The sequence below is a fragment of the Archocentrus centrarchus genome, chromosome 20 (genome assembly GCF_007364275.1).
Source record: "Archocentrus centrarchus isolate MPI-CPG fArcCen1 chromosome 20, fArcCen1, whole genome shotgun sequence".
Classification (NCBI taxonomy): Eukaryota; Metazoa; Chordata; class Actinopteri; order Cichliformes; family Cichlidae; genus Archocentrus; species Archocentrus centrarchus.
This window is the reverse complement of record NC_044365.1, coordinates 27,408,209-27,422,472: the sequence shown is the minus strand read 5'-3', so window position 1 is coordinate 27,422,472 and position 14,264 is coordinate 27,408,209. Positions and strand designations below refer to the sequence as shown.

The 14,264-nt window shown below is 43.6% G+C and overlaps 1 protein-coding gene across 1 annotated transcript; it reads right to left on the bottom strand.

Moving 5' to 3' along the window:
- Positions 1–3,145: 3,145 nt before the first annotated feature.
- Positions 3,146–14,264, bottom strand: rdh10a (retinol dehydrogenase 10a). The gene is made up of 6 exons (XM_030756081.1): positions 13,551–14,264; positions 12,944–13,179; positions 6,706–6,804; positions 5,514–5,659; positions 4,811–4,942; positions 3,146–4,674 (listed from the first exon to the last, which is right to left on the bottom strand). The coding sequence occupies exons 1-6, from the start codon at positions 13,834–13,836 to the stop codon at positions 4,551–4,553; spliced, it is 1,023 nt and encodes a 340-aa protein (XP_030611941.1). The 5' UTR covers positions 13,837–14,264; the 3' UTR covers positions 3,146–4,550.

Below are 14,264 nucleotides of genomic sequence, written 5' to 3'. Positions count from 1 at the left end.
CCTGAGACGTTTTCGCAGTGTGGCAGGACGCCTGGTCCTGCCGGGGGAGACTGCTGCCATCGGGGAGCGCCATTGGGCCGTCGGTCAGCAGTTCTGCTTAGGCAGATGGTATCCACATGAATGCCAGGACCCAAGGTTTCTCAGCAAAACAGTGCATTCTAACAAAAGTTAAACAAGACATGTGCATGTGATAGGTTCTTTCATCAAAATTACTCGTCAGTGAAATATCAGCCTCCAAAATTAACTCCACAAACTGCTGTGTTTCTCATTTACATGAAAAGGTTAGTGAAACCTTTGGAATTATTTTATATCCATGTGTAAATATAACCTAACGTAATTACATAAGTCCTTACAGCAGATACAGCTCTTCCTGTCTAGGATGTTTTCTCATATGGCACATTCACACCTGGTCCTTTTTATTAGCTCAGGATCAGGACTTCTTTGGTAGAATAAGCTGTGTCGCTTGTGTTCCTGTTTGGCTGCCTGACCCACTTTCTGACATTTTTGGTCATATACGCAAACTTACGAAGAAATAGAAGGATTTCGGGGCTAAATATTGCACTTGTTGAGCACAAATTTCTGTTGGTTCCTTCATAATTACAAAGAAACCTGTAACAGTGCCATTTACTGAAGTGTTTTTAGTAGACCTGCGTATTTGCCAAAGGGTTCACATTTCAGCAGCAAAGACTGTGTCCTGAATCTGTCCTTCACTTTCACTTCACTTTACAAATGAATGACCACAAATCTGCTTCATTCCATCTGGTTAATTTCTACCACAAGCAAACCTATTTCTGTTTGTGTTTCTTCCTTGAAATGAAGGACACAGTTGGGTGCTTTTCTTGTAGATTATCAGCACAGAGGTGTATTATATCCACCTTATCTATCTCCATACATCTGTTGCACCTTTCCATCACTTTTACTCGCTTCCTACACGTAACTCCACCACCTGTGCCGTTCTCCAGGAAGCCGTCTGTCTCTGCATCACCAGACCCACTTGTGCTCTGCCCCATTAGCGAGATGAATGAGCGAATGGGACAGTGGCGATCTAATTCAGCTTCACTGACTAATGGACTCAGCTGGCAGCTACATCTGCTAACCATTGAGGAGCGCCAAGGCTGTTCACATGCATTAGCAGCAGATCTCTGTTCCAGAAGCTTGTTCAGGTAGTGGCGGACCAGCTTGAGGCCGTGTTAGACTCAAGATAAATTGCCTCACTTCGACCAACCAATATGGGAAGTGGGCCTCACGTCCCAAAATAGAACAAAATCAATGGGGACTGTGAAGCTTCTCTGTGCCATGCAAAAGCAAATGCCAGAGTCATTGATTTTTCCATCTGAATTATGTCTCATTGACCCCCCCCTTGAAGTCCTCCTACTTAGAGCTGTATTAACACCAAGATAAAAAAAAAAAGTGAGGGGAATTCTATAGACGTTGATGAATGCCCAGGTAACGCTTCAAGCCAAAAATCCTAATAGTTTTCTTGCATTTTTGTGTGTACTTCACCAGTCCCTATGAAGGGCTATTTCACATCGTAGTAGCTTTCTGAGCTACTAACAGTAGCTGGAAATGGCTGCAGTCGGTGCTGATTGCCTCTGTACACAGAGGGATTGAAACTGTCAGTAGGACTCTCCCTCATATAAGAAGTAATCTGGCACTGAGCAACTTTATTCAGCCCGATTAGTCACAGCAGAGGAGCGCTGTGCGCGCTGACACTTCCCAGTAATGGTTCGATAGGAGCTCGAAGCGACCGATCGACAGTCTCTGGAGCGTGGGTGTGTTGTCTGTCGCTGACAAAAGGAATCAGTTTGCTCTATGGGGAGATAAGTGTCTCCTATCGCGCTGATAATTGTGAGGACGATTTACGCCAAGACTTGTCAGTTGAACAACTTTAGTATTTTGGGACATTGACATTGATTAGTTGAGTCCAGACAAGAAAAAAAAAATGTTTTTCTTCAATTGGGATTTTGTAAAATGTTTTTACTTCATTAGCTCAAAAGAATGAGATAATTGCAAGAAATATCAAGACTCACACCAGAAAACGGCCTTTGTTTTTCTCAAGTTTGAGTTCATTCTCTGACGTCGTGTAGGATGGACAATCTTGTGAAATAGATTTACCCGTTTTTAAAAATAAAATGTCAGTTTTTCAAAGCATGTGTCCGTGGTTATGTCTAACTTACTGTAATAAACTGCACCGTCTGTCACTAAAATCCCCAGAGTTTCTATCACATACCAAGAATTTGACCTTGAAGGCAACCCCAGCCTGGGACAAACAACTCAGCTGTTTGAGCATGTGAATCCAAATGTAGCTCATGATATCTTTAATGTGATGCTTTGCTGACATCAATTAGGAAATTTGTGCCCCCCCCCTCACTTGTTTTCTTCTGTGTAAGTAAAAGGTCATGGTCAGCTACAAAAACAGCTCCAAGCAGAAGTGGAAGGATTTTCTTGGTTACGCTCTGACATGGCATTGATGAGTACTTCATTACATCACCCAGCCCACTTATTGTTCTTAATCTGTAACCTTCTGATGACATTTCTGTATTTTACAACTTTTATATCCTCTTTCCTTTTTAGTGGTTTAGTGGTACGTGCCCTTATTTCCAGTGACCTTCTGTGACTATTTCAGACTCTTGGGCAAGCATGGTCTTAAAAAAAAATAAAATAAAATAAATCACATGCTTTCATGTACTGTACAGAGTATATTTACTTACAAAGACAAATGGTTCTTACCATCTTTAGCCAACACCCATGTCTAAAGGCTGCCTGAGTCAGTGCGTGAGGGCAGTGATATCGATACTAGCTGTAAAGGAAAGAAAAGGGCTGGGTGGGTGTCATTCTAACAATGGAAACTGCACCCAAGAAATTCATCAGCATTGCAGAAGATCCTCTTTCATGTTACTCGCTGTAGTGAGTCACAGAATTCAGAATAATTTCACTGTGCTGAATAATGGTTTAATCTGAGGTTAGAGTGGATGCAAGTTTCCCCTTTTAACTATATTTAGTCATTCGCACCTTTATGCAACAATTAAGTGCTGGAGAACAGGGGTGGAATAACAGCTGCGGACTGGATGCTGTATATTTGTGGTGTGTCATTTTAAGTCAAACTGACAGTCACATGCTGACTGGCAGCTAATAAGACACCGTGTAATAATCTAAATCACTTTATTAATTTAAGTTAGGTAGAGACACTAAACATTGGAACCACATTTGCTCGTCTATGGAGCAGTCTTCAGAAAATTACAAAAAGAGGCTTATGTCATGCTGTCTAAAAAAAAAAAAAAAATTTAAAAATGGCAAAAAAATGAAGAGGTAGAGAATTTAGGCTCATCACTGACTGTAGGGATGACGCCTATTGGAATGTAGTTGAAATTCGGGGGGGTGGGGGTGGGTATAAAAACATTCATACATCAAATATGGTGGAAACCATTAGTTGGGGACACTGGGGTATTCACAACATTTAAACATACATTTCACTTTAACTGAACGAGGTGGACACTGGGCAGGTGTTTCGCTTTAGGGTGGGGAAAAGAAGAGAAAATGAAAAGCTGTCTTTAATACATTTCCCTCAATCGCACATCAGTGTTGAAACAGCAGTTTAACCTGGAGCTTTAAAAAACAAACTAACAAATGTACATTATGAACACCACCGATGTTGGACATTACAAAAAAAAAATTATTAAAAAAATGTAAATGATCAGCTCGATTTCCCCCTTAAGCAATACATTCTGAATGTGTCACATGTCAATTGAACCCAGGATGCCACTCCACTCGTGCACTTTTCCTGCATCGACAGGACCACTGAGGGGACTCTGCTGAATCCCATTACATTGGAAAAGCTGTGAAGATTAACTCCGCTACAATCTGGCTATGCAACATTTGGATTGACCACAATATTAATATACGCTACATGCATCTAATGCAAGTACTGAACAAAAGAAAAACAAAAGGAGTATATAAACTTAAATTCTGGGATATTTTTCTTTTACTTTAATTTTGATGGCACAAGTTAAAAATGGCAGAAAGGGGTTTCCTAATAAAAGAGAGCCTCTGTGTGGGGTAGACCAAAATGCTGTGTTAATGTTTTCTACATGGAGAATGCTGGCAGTGGTTGTGGTGGGGGGGACCCATCAGAAATTACAGTGCATGTCTACAAAAATAAAATAAGTGAAAAAAAAAAAAAGATTACTGTTTGTACAGTAACATACTGTATATTTCCACATTGACACTAGATAAGGCTGGTGACTACATTACGTAAATAGTTAATTACTGGATATCTTCTGTATGATTTCAAAACTAGTGACAGTATATAGATGTTGGTTTCTTTAAACAGACTTTAAAAAAAAAAAAAGACAAAAAATAAATCCTTTGTAGTACACAGCTTTCTTTGTTCCAGAGGAACAATATGGTAAACCTTTGCATTTGCTCAATGCAAGTGCACCAGTCTAGATTCAGTCTCTTTTTTCTTTTTTCCTTCCATCTCCCATCCTCAGTGGTTGTTTCCTCATACTTGCAGGTTTAGAATCCCCTATTCATATTGCAAACAGCACCCCCTAGATCCCATTCTTTGCCTCATTGTTGTTCATGGCCTCCTTTCTCTGAGCTAGGAAGGGGTACATGCACTTGTCAGCGCCTAGGAACCGGTACATGCACACAATGGCCTCGAAGGGCAGGATGCTGCGGAGACAGGACGGAGATAAGATTAGTGAGAGACACTACATACCCTTGCACAGTTACACTGAAGGCCGATGGAGTGGGGAGTGGGGGGGGGGGGGGGGGGGGGGGGGGGGGGGGACAAAAAGAGGCAGTTCACCTTTTCATGAAGTTAACCATGTAGACGATGCGAGGCGTACAGATCATGGGCTGGTCGGTGAGGATGGCCCTCATGGCTTGTTTCACGCAAAACTCTGGCTTCAGGGGAGGGAGAAAGGGTTCGATTTCCTTCCTGAATGGAAATAAAAAAAAAATAAAAAAAATCAAGCCAGGAATTCAGGGAAAATGTGCATCACATTTAGTTCAACTGGTTCAATTTATGAGGAAATACAATTTGGGATGATTGAACTCATTCAGTAAATTAACATGAGTGGAAAGTGGGTTTAACCATGAGAACGTCTGAGAACACTTTAAGGGAGCGCTGACAAACTTCAGGAAATCCATGAACATAAGTGATACTGGTACTAAGGATTGCTCCAAAATGCCAGCTGCTGACTGCACCCATCCAACAAAGTGAGGACTATTAGAGCAGCCTGCAGGGGGGGGTAGCCCAGGTGCACCTGTTGGTAAGGTCTTACCCTGGGAAAACAAAGTAGCCCTCTTTGTTTAAGCTGAGTGTTGACCTAAGAATACGACTCACTTCATAATAACTAACACCACAGATCATCAGCTACCACTTTAAAGTTTAAAATGGTGTTTGAGGCAGTTTAATAAAGTGGAGATTACAGGTGACAAACTCGCTGCAGGTGCACGAAAGCTTATTAAAGAGAACACACTGGCCACTATGTGTTGATGTGGCTAACCTTATCCTGCAGCCTTTAAACATTCCTGTGTCGACCAGGTAAGGGCACACCAGAGTCATGCTGATGCCGTCCTTCTCCGAGGCCTTAAGCTCATGGCTCAGTGACTCGTGGAACCCAATGGCACCGAACTTACTGGCGCAGTAATCCTGAGGGAGTAAAGAGAGAGAACAGGTTAGCTCTGTAAACCCCCGGCCTGCACCCAGGGACCAGAGAACATTATCAAACATGCCCTGTGGACACAGAGGTCTCTCCTTGCTGTTAATGATACAGCCACCAAAAAAAAAAAAAAGAAGCCCAGAGTGAGTCCGCTGTTCTACAGTTTCATTAGCATTCTTCTCCAGTGCATCAGGAGACTGCACTGCTTGGCGGGAAGGTTTTGATGTGGTTCACTGTGGAAATCTTTTTTTCCCCTCTCTCTCTCTAAAAAGGCTTGGGCAAACACAGATGCATGTCGATAAACACAGGGAGGATAAAGGGATTGGACCGTGCCCACATGACAGGCGGAGGCTTTGGTTCTAATGTGCATGTCTGAAATGACATTTGAGGCATTTCCAGGAACTGTAAAAGCTTGACAAAAAGAGGGACTTAATTATTATGGATGAATGCTTAAACAAAAGCAAACGTGCCGCTTTTAAAACAAAGGCAAATGTTATCCCTCCAGACTGTCAGAAATGGATACTGTTCTCAGCTGTGGGGATAAATGAGAGCTCTGTTCTCTGAAATATCAAAATAAAAACATTCTAGGAGAACCACCGATTAAATGACCCCCCCCCCCTAAATATTTTATTATGCATTGAAGAAAAAAAAGAAGAAAAAAAAACTATAGGAAGGAAAACCAAAACCATATCCATTGAAAGCTGCTGTGAACTGAATACTGAGTGAGCACCAAGTTGTTCACAAAGCAGTGATGAAGATGTCTGTCCCTCGGGGAGCTGTCAGCTCATTCTGGCCCCGGGGCCAGAGCCCAATAGGGGCCCCACACCCCCACTGCTCCAGATAGAGGAATCTATAAGAGGCTCCCAATGCTCATCTGTGTTCCTAAATTTAACGGGTGGAGGGACAACTAGAGAAAGGGGGCCTAACCTCCCCCCGTCTCAGTGTGCTAGCTGGCACAGACGCCTTTGGAGAATAGCACTGGTTTTGGATGGTGGGAAAGATGGGATGTGCATGTGTTGTTGTGTATGATACTAACCTCCACTCCAGCTGTGCTAAATAAACCCAGGGAGCTGGCAACTGTCACAATGTGACCATGATTCAGCTCCAGCATCTTGGGGAGAAACGCCTTGGTGGTCTGAGGGAAGGACAGAAGAGACAGAAGGGCAAAGAGAAAAAAAGAGGAAGGTTAGTTCACTTGTGCAGTTTGTCTGTGCCAGAGTCCTTTGATCCTCTATGCCTTCCCTCTCATCCCCCCGCCCCCGTCTCGGTTTCTCTCCCTTCTCCATGGTGATGCAAAAAGAGGCATCTGAATGAGAATTCATAACATAAAACAACAACAACAACAAAAAAAAGACCTAATACTGGAGGTGTAGCATTTGAAAATATAAACAAAAGCTTCATCCTTTGAGAGTCAGATGTTGAGGAGGATGAGGATGGAGGTTGTCGCCCTCTTCGTGTATTCACGATGCTGCATAATCTGTTCTTTTCCCACACAGATCTGGTGCCCGTCGTTGGGCCCTGCACTAAAGAGCTGGTGACAACACCAATCACGGGCCTCCGTTCACTCAACACTTCCAACAATACAGTCTGGCTTCTCATCTACCTACACAGCCTCGCGCCCTGCCGGAGCGGCAGTCTGCAGAACAATCGGCGAGATGAAAGAGTTTAACCGGAACGCCACGTGAGGGCCTGAGTGGTTTCACCGGTGACTCCGGTGAGAAGTGCAACACACAGAGTTAGCCGTTACACTTAATTAACCTATGGATTCATTCCTCATTCTGCCTGTCAGCTGACTTTGGAGTTGCCTTGGACACAGCATGAGCCAATCAGCAGGTGTGACATGTGACGGCAATGATAGGAACTGACCAATCACTCTCCCACTAGGAGGTCTACAAACAACCAACAGGCCTTTTGTTGGGAGCAGAGCTAAATCTATTCCAGTCAGATGTGTGCTGCCATAGTGAAGAACAATGCACGTGTCCTTCAACAGTGTTACAATGTTACTGAGGCGAGATATGCACGCACACACTTTATTGCAATAACTAGACACTTCCAATAGTTCTGAAAGAGTCAAAGAATTATAGAAATAAATACAAGGAATACAGTTCCTGCTAGCATTATATAATAAACATTTCAACTTTACATTTCGAGTGCTCTTCAGACAAAATGGGACATTTTTAAGACATCTTTGAGAACTAGAAAACTTATCACTTTTGACAGTTTACATCCACGTTTTCTGTGGTTACATAAATGTAGAGTAACTGTTATATTACTGTATGTAAGCCTACACACAGAAACGATTCAGCCTCCTTTGTAAACATTTGCTGGACGGGAGCACTGAGCCAGCAAGAGAGCGCGAGCGTGGTACCAGGTAGTACAGCCATGAAACCTCTTGTAGGGGAGGAAGAGCCTCATTAAAACTGCACCCAGAGATTAACTGCAACGGCTCTACTGACCTAAAGCGTAATCTCTGTTAAGCTTGACATTTGCATTTAGAGGTCCCTCTCCTTGTTTAGTGAGGTAAATAAAACTGGAAGCAATAACTCACATTTACAGACTGGTTTAAGGAAGATGACTTCATCATTTTGGAGTTTATTCTACAGTCAGGTATAACTGATCTGACTCCGTTCCAAACATCTGCACTTTTCCAGGACATAAATTGCTGCAATATTCAACTCATTGAATGATGGGGCCTAAAGAGGGAGTGAGAGAACATGAAGCCTGGGCAAAAGCTGAGAAAGGCCTCTGCGAGCCAGAATGGCAGTGAAAGAGGGAGGGAGTTGCGTGCAAATGAAGCATTAACTTAAGATATGCCCATAGCTGGTTTGAGCCAAAGGTTCCCCACTCCCACAGCAACTTTTAGAGAGTGGGAAATGACTTGATCTGGCACATACATTACTAGCAAAGCCAATACACAAATTCAATTGGACAATTCTGCTGAGTGGTCTGAAAGGAACTGAGTGGAAAGGATGATTTCCACCGATCGAGGACGGGTCTCAATGTGACCAACCGTCCCATCTCTCCCCACCCGTCCTGCTTCTCATGGTAATCCTGGCATGCGGGTATGACCCCCACTGACCTCTCAGACACAAAATGTGTGAAGGCAACCAGGGGCTCGTGTCTTACATCAGAGCTGCTGTAATTGGGTCTCAACGCTCCCTTGTTCCGCTAAATTACCCGCTGACACAGCCGGGCCTCCTTGGCCTATGTGGGGGTGTCCTGCCCACTTGCACCCCCTAATTGGTGCATGCCCCCAGGAGCATTTAAGCCACACAAAGCTTCTTGCAGCTGGGGTGTCAGGGTGCATTAGTGCTAGCGCCTGACCAACAGGAATATGAGCAAAATATTGGCCTTTGCGTAGGACCAGATGGCCATTTAATTGGGCTGACTTCTCCCTCCCTGGCCAAGAAAACGAAGGAGGGAGAGAGAGAGAAAAAACGCCTGAGCTCAGGAGCTTGTCCCATCTTGTAGCACATCGTGAAATCTGAATAGGCTGGGCTGATGTTAGTGGTCATCAGGGATAACTGATGCAGATTGTTACCATTTTAGTATGGTCACCGCAACATAAACAATCTGCTGCTGCAACAACTACAACTGAAAGTCAGCCCCTCAGTTTGGAAAAAACTGTTTCCCAAACTAAACATCCGTATCAATGCATTAACACCACATACCTTAAAACTCATCTGTAGGCTCAGGTTTTACTAGGCATGTATTTTTTTTAATGGCTCATCTACTGAGACTACCATGCCTTAGTTTAATTTTCTGGACTAATTAGAAGCCTCTTAGGCTCGATAAGGAATGCGTTTGGTTTTTTTAAGCACATGTCTTAAGCCATAGGTTTTATCTGAATTGTAAGATAGCATGACTGTTTCTCTGCTTTGAACTCGTGTTGTATTTAAAAAAAAAAAAAAAAGCTGCTGTATAACCACCATTGATATCACAGTTGCTCAGAGTGATGAGTCACAGAATCCCATGATCTTTTTTTTGTTCTTTATCCTCTAGTTTTTCTTAGCATCCATTTTATTAATTTAATCCTATTTGAACTGAAAAACAACTTTTTCAAAGAGTCAGTTAACATTTTTTTCTTTAATGAAAGGAAAAAGATTATTTGGTTCCATCTTTGATCTTGTTATATCTTTGGATTCTGGTCAGACAGAAGAAGACATTTGAAAAGGCTGAGAAGTCATAATGAATATTGCCATTTGCACTGATTTTAAGAATAAATTGCTAAATGTCTTTAGAATAATCTTCAGATTTAACACTGAAAATCCATCATTAGCTGCTGCCCACGAACAGGTATGTGCAGAAGGAGAGCACCGACATGCTCATGGCTAGTTTCACTGCAGGGTACAGGTGCACCAGGCTTGAGGAGGGGCCCATATAAAACCAGTCAAGTAGGACCCTTCTGCCTGGCTGCCTCCTTTCTCTGGCTACAGCAGGAATGTGGCCTGCGGAACTTGGCTCCTGTCGCCTGGCATCTTGTCAAGCTGATCCACAGACAAGAAACCAATTGTCAGATAAAGTGGGTCAGCAGCAGCTTACCATTACGCTCTCGCCTCGCCTGTGGATGGGACGGCAGTGCCTTCCTTCCCCTTTTTCCTTCCCCTGCTCTTTTCCCGCCATGTCATTCCCAAGCGCTCGGTGAGTTCGTGTCATCGCGCAAGAGGTGTAGGATTTCCACGAGAGGGCGGATAACTGCTTATTGTTCATGAGCCACCTGTTGGATAACCAGCTCAAGATGCTGAGGATCATTTCCTTTCATGTCATTCCACCAAACACACATGCTAATCCTCAAACACAAACTCTGGTGACACTGGTGAAATGACTGCACAGCCCTTTCCCAGCATGACTCAGAACCGAGCTGCAAACATCACAAATTGCCAGCTGGACTAATCAAAGCATCATCAGACAAATTCAAAGTGATGACCCCCCGCCTCACAAAAACCTAAAGGGAGGAAGGGACTGAATCATAGTGGTTAGCGTGTGTGTGGTAGAGCCGGATGAACAGCGCTGGCCTCCGTGACTCCTATGCAGCTGCACCCACTGCCTCCAAATCAGGTTGGGAGGAGTCAAGAGGGGCCTGTGGAAGGAAGACAGAAGAAGTGTGGGGTCTGAGCTGGGCCTGTTTGGCAGACACCCACACGACACTACGATTACCATCCGTTTCCTGCTCACATCTCCATCCCTGCCTTATTCCAATACGCTGTCCAACAAATGAGGACTTGCTTATTTTTACACCCAGCTGTGCCATTTGTAGGAAGCGCTTTGAACTTGCAGCCATTTGCTGTTGAAATAGCGGCTGTTTGAGCAATTTTAAAAACTGGCTGGGATTATGGAGGAGGACGAAGCCATGTTTTGAGGGTTTGACATTGCTTCTTGCAGCAAGTGGTCAAAGTCATCACAATGTTTTGCCAGACAGTGTACGATGCATGCTTTGAGAAAATGCACCCCCCCCCTCTCCCCCCGGGCCTTGTATGTGCACTGCTGAGGCATCAAAAAAAAGCTTATCAGCATGAAAAATGGCAAGCACACTTGGAAACCCGCTTCTGTAAACTGATCTGAATGGCTGCCTTTTCACTTTTCAAATACAAATCCTCTCGTATAACATGGCTTTAGGGATTGCATTCTCTGAAAACATGTGAAAGCATGTGCCTTAACAGGTTTTTAAAGCCGGCCTAAAACCTTTCATGACGCGAACCTAAACTGAAGTCATTTGTTGAGTCAAAAACCACAAGTAGGCCGTTGGAAGGACCTGTTGTTCAAAAACGGGAAAAAGCACCAATCAAAAGGTTTCTGTAATACCTGCCACCTGCATGCAGTGACTAACTGTAGTGAGTTTGAAAGGAAAGTGGACAGGGCCCTGTTAGTCTAATCTCTATTCATCTAGCTTGTGTCATTAATGAACCACATCCTCCATTCTGGCTGTCACCATTCATTAAGTCCTTCTTTCATCTGCCCCCCCCCCTCTAAAGAAACCACACTCTCCATAGAATATAGGAAAACACAAACCTCTATTTAAAAAAAAAAAAAAGAAAAAGAAAAATCGCCCACCAAAAATCACTGGATCCTGACTCCAAATCCTGGATGTAAAGAGCATTGAGATAACCAGCAGATGAATGCTTGAATGGAGCATCCATTAAAGAGGAAATCCGCACAACCTGTGCGAGTGATAACACAAGAGATTTTCATGCTCGATTAGGGAGCTTGAAGTCACTGTGGTTTCACTGTGGCGTGACTGAGAATGCGATTCTCTGGAAACAATAAATAAATAATAAATTAAAAAGATAAAGAGCCTGGTGCCAAAGCAGTCTAAATTCGCATATGAAGCGGTCGATTCAGAGCCAGTCTAACAGGTGAAGGACACATCTCCAGTCCATGTAGTTTATGCCAAAGTAAGCTTATAAGCCAAATTACACAGCCACCGGTATTGTTAAAATGCAATCGGTTTCCATTACAGGTGTATTTAAGACCAGACTAAATGGTCCAAAAGAGTAAACATCTATCTTTAAATGAGTAAAGCTCTTTATTACAATTCTAATTGCTTTGGCAGTCTGCAACCACAGTCTTCCCACACCCCAAACACACACACACACACACAAACATGATAGCGCCTAACCGGTTACACGCTGCAGCTTATGCTTATCTAAAGTACAGCATATTCACTCCATCAAGTCCACATAGCCTTTCAGATAAGTAGTCACACTGAAAGGCTCAAGGAACGCAGCCAGAGTAAAATCTGATACGCAACAAATCACCAACTGCCAACAAAATGTGGTGAGCTGATCTAAGACAGATCCAACCCACATACAGAACTCCATTTCCATCACGCACAGCCGGTTTGTGCAGATCTGCGCAGCAGAGGAGATGAGACGGTGGGGCTGACATACCTCTGGGATCATCATTGATCGGGGCTGCCAAAGCGAAGCAAAGGCGAGATTTTAAAAAAGCCAAACCCGTGACTTTCCTCTGGCAGAATGAAACCGAGTGGAGCTGAAATTTGAACATGCAAGGCAACTATTTATGGTCATAGTTTCTTAGTCCTGGAGGCGCACACACATACACACACACCTTTGATTCTTGAGTTTGGCGCACAGAAGGATAAGATTATGAAAAGGCATGCGAGTCAGATTGGAGACATTCCTGTGAACCTGGCATCGCAGTAAATGCATTCAGTAACACTGTGCTCACTGAAACTTGGGCAAACATATTGGGACTTTAAAATAACCCCCCCCAGTTCAGATGACAGCCTTATAACAGCTTCTACATCGGCTTACCCAGAAGTGTGCGTGACAGTTGACCACCATGGTCCGCTCAATCAGCTCATCGGGGCACTCCAGAAGGTGATGGCCAGAGACGACACCAGCATTGTTGATGAGTATGTCGACTTCTCCCACCTCTCGACGCACCTTCTCAGCAGTGGAATACACACTCTCGCGCTTTCCCACATCGCACACATAGGTGTAGACCTGTGGCTGGAAAGGAGGGACTTCCTCTACCCCTCCAACAGGTCCTGCAGAGGGGGAAAAAAAATAAAAGGCAACACATAATCAATTAAATTATGTTTAGTAGGCTTTTTCAGATTATGCAAGTTAATACACCAAATACATCTAATTATAGGTGAAATTGTTTTTTTTTTTTAAATCTGCTGTTTCCAATGGATATATTATTCCAATATTAGGTTATTTAAAATGAAACTGTGGAAAATCTGAAACTAAGTTCAATTTAATTGAAAAGACTACAAACATGCCCATTTTCTCTATTTCAGTTTGATCACTGTAACACTGATCAGGACTGTAGTGGGTGTTCTTTAAATAAAACTCGAACTAAGACCATTCATAAAGCCGGGTGGCAGCCTGAAAGCTGCGAAGAAAACAAACTTACCGTCTTTGGTTATGGGAGTATCCAGTTCATGGTATATCTGGCGCACCATCTCCGCTGTTTCTTCGTTGCTTTGGCTGTTTATGTCCCATAAGACCAGTATCGCTCGTCTCCGGGCGAACTCCTTGGCGAACAGCCGCCCGAGGCCACTTCCAGCCCCGGTGATCAAGCACACCTGTCCCGCCACGCTCTTCTCCTTTGGTCGCACAATCCACTTAGCTCCGGCGGTTAAAAAAGCCAAGAGCACCTTTAAAATAACTACGAAGAACTCTGCAATAATTATCATCATCTTGACCAAGCTTTCTATCGATTCAAATAAGCAGCGGAAAGACGCGAGGGGGAATGTTTCCTTCTTGCAACCTGTTTGCAGCAGATAGGATAGGGAAAGACCGACAAACCTGGATCACACTGCCGGCAGGAATAATGGCCTATAGAAGTGTAATTTAATATATATATATATATATATTAAAAAAAATAACGAAAGAAAAAACATGCGCATACAAGACAAAAAAAAATGTGTGAGTAGAGTGCGAGTTCAGACGCTGCTCAGTAAGAGTCCAGTTGCCACTGTAACGCACAGTTGCAGTGAGTTATGAGCAGCTACTATGAAGTGAGCCTCCCACTTCCCGTGCTGCCTCTCCACTCATCTCATTCTGGAGCGCACCTCAAGCGCTATTTATGCTGTCCAGCCATCAACGCTGGACCCAATAGGAGACG

Excerpts from the sequence above, each read along its gene's own strand:
- rdh10a (XM_030756081.1), bottom strand. The coding sequence starts at position 13,836 with ATGATGATAATTATTGCAGAGTTCTTCGTAGTTATTTTAAAGGTGCTC. Across the intron at positions 6,805-12,943 it reads ACTGTCACGCACACTTCTGG|ACCACCAAGGCGTTTCTCCC; the intron begins GTAAGCCGATGT and ends TCCTTCCCTCAG. Across the intron at positions 4,943-5,513 it reads TTTAAAGGCTGCAGGATAAG|GAAGGAAATCGAACCCTTTC; the intron begins GTTAGCCACATC and ends ATTTCCATTCAG.